General features: G+C 40.7%; 1 protein-coding gene across 2 annotated transcripts in view; it reads left to right on the plus strand.

Annotated features, from left to right (window-relative positions):
* Positions 1-9,386, plus strand: part of SEC24B (SEC24 family member B) — a 50,704-nt gene that overhangs the window by 30,451 nt on the left and 10,867 nt on the right. Inside the window, exons 5-9 of one of the 2 annotated variants that reach the window (XM_004686607.2) lie at positions 147-328; positions 2,309-2,411; positions 4,808-4,934; positions 5,900-6,009; positions 7,237-7,349. In XM_004686607.2, the coding sequence (XP_004686664.1) occupies positions 147-328; positions 2,309-2,411; positions 4,808-4,934; positions 5,900-6,009; positions 7,237-7,349 (635 nt within the window). Of the gene's footprint in view, positions 1-143; positions 329-2,308; positions 2,412-4,807; positions 4,935-5,899; positions 6,010-7,236; positions 7,350-9,386 lie in introns of both variants that reach the window. The other variant, XM_012728004.1, reaches the window with a different exon arrangement.

Below are 9,386 nucleotides of genomic sequence, written 5' to 3' on the forward strand. Positions count from 1 at the left end.
GAAGTGGCTTTAGATTCTCAATGCTGTGCTTTAACCCGCTGCGCCACCAGGGAGGGCCTGTACATTGAAATTTTTAAATGGTATATATAATATTTTATTCATGCCTTCATGTTGTTCTTCTTTTGTTTGAATTGTCCTTTCAGCAGTATTCTGGTGTGAACCAGCTGTCCTCCAGTCTGGGGGGCCTGAGTCTTCAGAGTTCTCCACAACCAGAAAGTCTGAGACCCGTGAACCTCACTCAGGAAAGGAACGTTTTACCCCCGACTCCTGTTTGGGCGCCTGTACCTAACTTGAATTTAGACCTCAAAAAGCTAAACTGTAGCCCAGAGTAGGTATTTCAATTTTACAATCTTTAGGAAGTAACATACTTTGCTGAAAACATTAACTAAAAACCATATAAGTAAATATAGTATGAATTCCTGTATTAGAAGCTTTGGTAATGTGCACTTTTCTCTTTTATTTTGTATGATTGTTACAGATATAAAGTCAGTCCATTTGGTCATCTGTTCTGTCCCTATCTATGTCTCCATTCAGCTCACTCCCTACCACTGAACGCTAGGGAAATTTTGTTTTACATTTTGAGAGCAGAATTTCAGGAACCTAAACCTCTATCTCTCTTTTCTTTGTCTCCCTCCCCGCCCCCACCACTAATAATTTATGATGTCTTTTTAAATAAGGCAGAAGAACGTTGAAGATTTTATTCGCCCAGTCTTTGAAAATAACACAACCTTCACTGACGTAATCCTGAGAAAGGGTTTAGATAGGTGGTTTGTCTGTGTATTTTCATTCTGCACTCTTAAGTATAAAGTGTCAGGGCCATCACTCCTCACTTGGTTATCTGGACTGATTGTAGGGCTGGATTTCCATTGTTGTTTGCACTTCTTTTGTTGAATTTTTCTTCCCCTCATGGAGAAGTTTAGTGGTCACCCTGCATTTGGCCCACCAAGTGGCTATGGCTGGCTTGCAGTTGTGTCTCCAGGGAGGGCCATATTTGCCCTGTACTTGTGAGAGTGAGCTGCTCTTGGGTGGGTAAGTGTGCAGATTACAGCCTTGTATTGTGGTCAGACATGCCCTAAACAGGTGATGTAGCGTGTGTGAGTGAGAGTGAGAGAGATCCCATGGGCAGAGGATGGTGTCTGTGTTTCTGCTCAGTTGTGTGAAAGTATCTTTCTTATCAAAATAGCAATAGGGTGCAGGCTTCATAATTGGACAGACCGTGGGGTTCCACTGATAAATAACTGCGAGGCCTTGTACAGATTATTCAGTAGCTCAAATTCTCAATAACAGAAATTAAACAGGAATAGTAACTACACCTGCACGTTAACATAAATCATTCCGTAAATTTTTATTGAATGCCTTCTTAGTAAGTGAAGTCCCCAACACAGTTTGGAGATTCTGTTAATGAAGTGGTAAACAAAGTTCCCAGTCTTCGGGAGCCTACACCCTATTAGGAAAGTCATACTACAAAGAGTCCAACCATGGGGTACAAGGTAGGAGATTGCTGTGAGGTAGGGGGTAATAGTGAGTGTGGGGTCAGGATAAGCTCCCCAAGGAGTCCACCTTTGCGTAGCGAGGCACTGGAATGAGAATCTGGGAGCAGTGCTGGGCAGCCTGTGCAGGAGAGAATGGCCACGCCTGGTCTTGGCAGCTCCCGGGACAGCACCACATCAACAGATTTTAAAACTCTCTCTTGCTCTCCAGCCCTCCATCAGCATCTTTCCTCTGTGTGCTCCTGTATGGCTCTGCTTCTCTACCCATAACTTCATGGCCTGTGTCATGGCTTTGTGAAAGGACAATATAGGGCCATGTGAGGATAGTGACCTCTGATCTCAGGCCAAGCAGACAGAGGGGGTGCATGGATCAGCTAAGCAGTCAGGCTCTGATGCCATGGAGCATAGACGTATCAGAGCTCAGAGAATCTATTCCTGTCACTCGTGAGCTGGGAGAGAGTGGCTTCAGAAGCAGCAGCTTTGAGCCTTACAGTAAATTTCAGCATGGGAAGAATGGACAGCAAAGATGCAGCAGTGTCTTTTCACCCTTTCCACTCCCTCTTACTCATGTCCTTCAGGAGCGTCAGTGCCTCTCTGAATGTGCTGTGCATTCCCCCGTGAGGATGTTGAGTCCTTAATTTAGGTCTTTGGACAAGTGTTTTGTCAACAACTGTTTAAAGTAATCCTATTTGTTGTATATTGCATACCCAAATAATTTTCACTTATGCCTTGAAATGTCTTTAATCATCTGTAACTCCTGTCTGTTTCATTATATTTTCCTCTGATAATACGGTTTGCATTGTTTATATTTTTTGCAGTTCATTTCGATGTACTTTGACGAATATTCCACAGACACAGGCTTTACTGAATAAAGCTAAACTTCCTTTGGGATTGCTGTTACATCCCTTCAGAGACCTAACGGTAAACTTAACATTTCAAATTATTTGTGGTTGTTAGCATGTTTCTTAATGTGCATACACTCAGTATTTTTTTTTTATAATTTTTTGAGGAACCTCCATCACACTTCCTGTATTGATCGTACCATAAACCAGTTCATAAGGGTTCCCTTTTTTCCCATATCTCTGCTAGTACTTGTTACCTCTTAACCTTATTTTTTAAATACTTATTCTGATTTACTTATGCATATAAGAACTAGGTGTAGGCCCAAGGTGCAGGGGGTTGAAAGGATTCACCAGAGACAGGTGGGGAGCAGGACAGGCAGATCTGCTGAAATACACTGCTGAGGGGAGCAGCCATGAGGAGACAGGAGTGGTCTGTTGTGCCATGGGGGTCAGCTCTGTGGCGGGGGATTGAACTCAGGCCTCAGTGGCTGGAGATAGCTTGGTAGAGCTGAGACTTTCACCCCAAGGCCACCAACGAGGCCCTTTTTCCCATCTTTTTATATTTGAAGTTAGAAACTGCCATTTTGGTGAAGTTCAATTCAGTAAGCACTTTCTGAGCACCTGCTCTGTGACAGAACCCTAGCGTGAGCACTGCTGAGCACAGAGGGTGGTGGTGGTGTCCTTGCTTCAGGTAGTCTTACCTGACGGGACACAGTTGTAAAGCCATAATCACAGTGTAGGATTAACACATACGGCTGATCAAAGGATCAGACAGGTACAATGTGGTTCCCTCTGATAGGGAGCAGTTTTCTTTGAGGGGTGAAACATGAACCACATTTGAAAGATTGATAGTTTTGGGAGTTGGAATGTCATATAAGACAGGTAAACTTTAGGAGTCATTTATTAAGCATAAATGAAGTAACAGTAGTATGTCTGGACAGGGAGAAAATTATGATTTTTCCTAACCGTACTTATTAAGTTTGCATAGTCTATTTGGTTTGATACCTCACTTGCAAATTTTTATCTCATACTTGTGGTGTTTCATGTAAATGTGTTGTATTTAAAATGTAAGTTTTAGAAATAGTTTATCCAGATACATTTTTTTTTAAAGATTTATTTATTTGTTCATACAGAACTGGGGTACAGGCCAGAGGCTCAGGGGCGGTAAGAGGCTTCACCAGAGACAGAGGGGAGAACAGAACAGGCAGATCGACGAAGTACACTGCTGAGGGGAGCAGCGGGCGGGTCAGGAGAGGTCTGCCACGCCATGTGGTCACCTCCAGGGCAGGCGGGAATCGAACTCATGCGGAAGCAGCTTTTTAGATTCTCAATGCTGTGCTTTAACCCGTTGCGCCACCAGGGAGGGCCTATCCAGGTACATTTTTTAATATACTTTATAAGCTGTATTTCTCCCTCACTTTTTTACTGCTGTTTTTGCCACTCTTAATGGTAATGGCTTTCTTTACTAGTATTCATCCAGCAACTATTTGTGGACTAGCTACTAGGCTGTTGTAGACGCTGCAAATATAAAGGGTCAGTAAGCTTCCTGGCAGAGCTTACTTTCCTACTAGGATATACAGAAAGGAGCAAAGTGAATAGAACAGAAAATAAAATAATTATACAATAAGTTACATAACTTGAATTGATTCATTTAATAATATTTGATCACTTAAACAAATTTCACCTATATAAATAGTGAGAATTTTTCTCTGAATGCAGTTTCCATCTGTGATATCTTCTGGAAATAGATACACTAAAGTGGCAACAGTGGCCTCTGTTAGGATGTAGAATTCTGGGTAATTTGTTATTTTGTAATTTTTCAATTGTAATTCCTAATTTTCTTCAAAAACCATATGCAGTCACTGAGTAATAAAATTTACATGTGGAAAAATGCCATACAAAAGATGAAAACTAGTAAAAATGTTTATGTAAAGATGGGAAAAACCAGGAAGAGATACACTACAACGCTACTGAGGCTAATTCAGAGAGAATAATATGTGACTTCCTCATCTTTTCACTGGATTCTAAATTTCTTAGTTAGAACATAAAGCTCCTTTCCCACACTAAGCCAGAACAGTGTGCTCTTAAAAGGCTGGTGGAGGCCTCTGGGGGCGGGCTGGGCCCTGGGACAGGGATGCGGCTGTGGAGATGGAGGCACTGAGGTGTGGTCTGTCTCTCTGCTGCCTCTGCAGCCCAGTGGATGAACTCTGAGTTCCTTTACTTTCTCAGCCAACTAGGTTGTTAGCTAGTGACTTTTATTGTGCTTGGTGTGCCTTTACGTGTGGTTAACTTCCAGTCTGTGACGAAGGGCAAGGAAGCTGGTGGCAGCCCCTGTGGACCCACTCGCCACTGGGTTGTATGGAAATGCATCGTGTCACTCACAGTTATGGTGCCTGTGCTGTACTGGAGCGGGGTGAGGGGTTCCATTCTCCCTGGTTGCTTTTTTCGCTACAACCACCTTCTTTTACCTCCTAGCAATTACCGGTGATAACGTCAAACACCATCGTGAGGTGCCGGTCTTGTCGGACATACATCAATCCTTTTGTCTCTTTCATTGATCAGCGGAGGTGGAAGTGCAATTTGTGCTACAGAGTTAATGATGGTGAGTTCCAGACTCGCAAAATAAGTGTGTTAAATATTTCGCTTTTTCACGTCTTTGTCACCTTAGCTCCTCATTGCTTAAAAACTAATGCCAAAAAAAAAAAAAATTAATGCCATTTTTCATGGGGAGAATACAGGCCAAGGTCACTTCCTTTGGGCCAGCCGTGGGGAGAATCAACGAGAGACAGGACAGAAAAAGGTCTTGAGGGTGGGGACACACAGACTCACAGGGACGGTCTCACTTTACCGGTGGTCAGTGGGGCCCAGGTGGGTACACATGGTATAGGCCTGTGTGTCCGCCTGTCTTTGGGGCCCTTCAGTCCTTTTTTTTTTTTTTTTAAAAGATAGATTTATTTATTTGTGCATACAGAACTGGGGTACAGGCCAGACGTGTAGGGGCAGTGAGAGGCTTCACCAGAGACAGAGAGGGGAGCAGGACAGTTAGAGCAATGAAGCACACTGCTGAGGGTAGCAGCAGGCTGATCGGGAGAGGTCTGCCACACCCTGTGGGTCACCTCCAGGGCAGGGATCAAACTCATACTGAAGTGGCCACCACCACTGAGCTCAGTCGAAGTGCTGAGCTCAATCTGCTGTGCCACCAGAGAGAGCCCTTTAGTCATTTCTTAGCTCCTCTAACTGTAAACATTTTCAAATTTCTATTTCTGATTTTTTTTTCTGTGTTAGATGATGTAATAAATAGAACAAAAACCAAAGAAGTAAGGTTAGCTCTCTCTTGATTTCCTCTCCTCATTTCAGAAAATAAGTTGTTGGATTTTTTTGAAATCTTTCTGATGTGTTCTTTTAAGGGGCCTTAAGAGATTAGTTTGAACCATTTGATGGTCACAGAATTCTTATAAACCTCTTATAAATACTGGTAATAGAGACATTTATTTCCAGGCTTGGCTGTATATATTTGGTTCCCAATTGTGTCACTAAATCTGTACTCAATTCCTAATTCTTACCTAGTTCCTGAAGAATTTATGTATAACCCCCTTACCCGGTCTTATGGAGAACCTCATAAACGGCCAGAAGTTCAGAATTCAACGGTGGAGTTCATCGCTTCTTCAGATTACATGGTAACTGTTCCCTGCTAAGTGAGTCATGGAGTACAGTGATACTGGTTGTAATTGACTGTTACATGAATTCTTGTCCAAATTTTAAAGCTGTCCCAAATACGAATTTTTTGAAATACATTAATGCTGAGTGGTTAGCCCATTTCTTTCTCGATTTTTGTAATTTGCTTTTGTTTTTGTTGTATTTATTGAAGTAATGTTGATTGACATCATATTATGTGTCTCTGGGGTATAGGTTTACACCCCTACATTTGCTTTTATTTCACCACACCCACCACCAAACTACACTCATCCTCCAGGAGACTCGTCTCTTCCTGTTACTCCCCTCCTTCCCATTCACACTCCTCTTCTGGTAGCCTTATTTTTATAATTTTAAAGATTCTTTGTGTTCAGCTTAGTACCTGCCTACTTTAACCTGGTATCTTCTTGTCTGTTATATGTTAACTGTACTAATCTTTTCTTCAACATCTTTACTCTCAAGTTCTTACCTTCTTTACACCTAACTCATTCATGTTGTCAGCCTTATTTTGGTACCTTAGGAATTTTAATGTAATTGAAAAAATTACAAAAAGTAATTTTTAATTTTAGTGCTGATACCCTTAAGATCCTTGTTTGGCATGTTTTTAAAAAGACTTTTTGCATCCCTTCTACAGCAGTAATTTTCAGGTGTACTTAAAAAAAAAAAAAGGAAAATAATGTCTTAACCATCATTTACTCATCAGCAAGCTTCAGTTATCAGCATTTTGCTAAATCTAGCTCATCTATCATCAGTCTAGCTATGCCCCCTTCCCTCAACTTCCCACATTGAAGTTGATTAATACTAACCCCAGTGTCATATCAGTTAACCCATAAATACTTGTGTGGAATCTCTAGTGGAGAAAGCCTTGGCATACTGTGCTACAGCAAGGTCTCCCTTACACATAGTATCTAACCCTTTAGAATAGTACTAGTGGTTGTCAAATTTTAAAAAGTATACTACTTTTAAATGTTTTTAGCAGCAAGAAGGGAGGTTAGTATTAAAAAAGCATACTTAAGCCACAGTCAAAATTATGAGAAAAAGAGTTAGAGGAATGTCATTTTAATTAGCACACAAGATCTTACAAAACATCGGTCCTATTTGATTTTTTTTTTTTTTTTTTGTATAGTGGATTCAGTAAATCAGGTGTTAGTGACATGAAAGGAGTAAAGTGTCCCTACTAAATAAGTCACATTATTTTTTTTTCCTTTCAGCTTCGTCCTCCTCAACCAGCAGTTTACTTGTTTGTTTTGGACGTGTGTCATAATGCAGTGGAAGCTGGATATTTGACCATTTTGTGCCAGTCGTTATTAGAAAATTTAGACAAGTAAGAATTTTTTTACTTAAAACGTGTATGTGAGTGTATATAAATTTCATGTTTTTAGCTGTTTATGGAATTGGTTTTCAAATAAATTTGATTTCCTTTATTCATTGGCTAAAATAATAGGTCCCCTCCACTGCAGAATAAGGTGCTACTTGGACCTCTGAAATTTATGACTGGGTATCTGAGTCATTAAAGCTCCCATACTTAATGAAGAATGAAGATCTGATTCACTGTCTTCTGAATGAGCAGTCTGAGCACTGGGGCCCAGAAATCTGACAGGGCCAAGCTATCAGGGGAGCCAGTGAGAGGATTACAGCTGTAATTGATGCCTGAGCACCGAGTTTTATGGGAGATGGTTTTAGTGGGAATTTGAACCTGATCAAAGGAATGAGGGAATTGGCTATGTGCTGAATATTTCAGGAGGCTAGAAATTGAGCTCTTCTTTGCACAGTAGGCCTGAGCTGTACTGTGGAAACAGGAAAGCTTGTTTATATCCTATTGATTCCTGATCTTGTATCTACTGGTGTTAGGGAGGAAACCCTTGACTGTCTTTAAAAACGAATCTTCCGAATCTTTGGAAAAGCAAAATTGTTTGTGCATTTCTTTACTCCAGTTCTCACAATAGGTAAGATTTGGGGCTGCTAGTCAGGGTGGCTCGCGCCCTGATAGTTGTGGAGGTAGCGGTGTATGATTCCTTGTCAGAGTGCTCTTGGATACCCCAGAGGTTCTTCCTCCCCATCATCCCAGTTGAGTTTGAGAGTCCCCACTACGTTGAGAGCTAGCTAGTTAATGTAGTCTGTATGTCACTGATCTTGTTGGCCCATGATTAAAAAAAAAATCCAGAGATACTAAGTGACTTGCTTCTAATTTCTGTTAGTAATTTAAGAGTTTTCAAATTTATCATCCAGTCAAAGCATTTTCCCTTTCTTAGTGACAAGGGCTTACTTCAGATACAGCTTTAGATGTGAGTGACAGTAGACTACAATGCAAGAAAGCTCTTTCCATACAGAAGCGGGGAAAAATGTGAGGACATAGTTCTAGAAATAGACACCAGTCCAACAAAGATGAGTGACTGTGGATGAAATAGACTATGCAAAGCCAGAAGGATAAAACGGAGAATAGAAAATATTGTGTTGTTGGAAGAGTCATGATGTCATTCTTGTTTTCTGTGCAAAAACCGTGTCTTGACTGTTCTAGCATCCTAATAGTTAAAAGTATATTTGATTACAACTCAAAATAAAGCATTAAGAAAATCAAAACAAAAAGTGAGGTGAAGAGTAGCATCCGTAAAGGAGCATGGATCTTGGAAACACACTGAGAAAGGATTCATGCCAGAGCAGTTCTGCCTCAACTCAGTATTTTGAATTTGAGGAGAGTGGGCAAAGTTGTCTCCGTTCTAATTGGTAACAGTAAGTTAGAAATTGTAAAGAAGTAAAGGTTAATCTGCAGAAACATAATAAATTTTGACTAGTATAGGCTAGCTAGACATCCACATAACCTGTTGAGTGCTTTCTCAGCTAGCTTGCTGACTTCATCTGAGTGGCCTGATCAGACATGCATAATAATAACAGTGCTTCTCAGCTTTGTTTTGGCATACTGTAATATTCGAAAACAATGTAAAGGTACTGCTAAAACAATAAATTATGTAACATCAGTTAACTTGGTTTCCAGTACTTAGAAATGTACTTCTGCGAGATGAGGCATCTGTCTTGCTAACAAGGAGAGCTTGGCAGGCAACGAAATGGTAATTTATTCTTTTATGTTGTGGCATTGACATTTGAATACTGACTTCTAGCAGAAAAAAAAATTAAAAGATTAACAATCGATATTATGGCTCAGTGTTCTTAAATAGATTTTTATTTTAAATTTTACACATAAAAGTCTGATTTGCATTCTTTTTTTTTCCTGAAAATACACATTTGTTAACTGTCTTTAAAATATTTAAGCCAAGGCCCTCCCTGGTGGCACAGCGGGTTAAAGCACAGCACTGAGAATCTAAAGCCGCTTCCGCATGAGTTCAATCCCCGCCTGCCCCGGAGG

Source organism: Condylura cristata, unplaced genomic scaffold (genome assembly GCF_000260355.1).
Source record: "Condylura cristata isolate star-nosed mole 26May11 unplaced genomic scaffold, ConCri1.0 scaffold00021, whole genome shotgun sequence".
Classification (NCBI taxonomy): domain Eukaryota; kingdom Metazoa; phylum Chordata; class Mammalia; order Eulipotyphla; family Talpidae; genus Condylura; species Condylura cristata.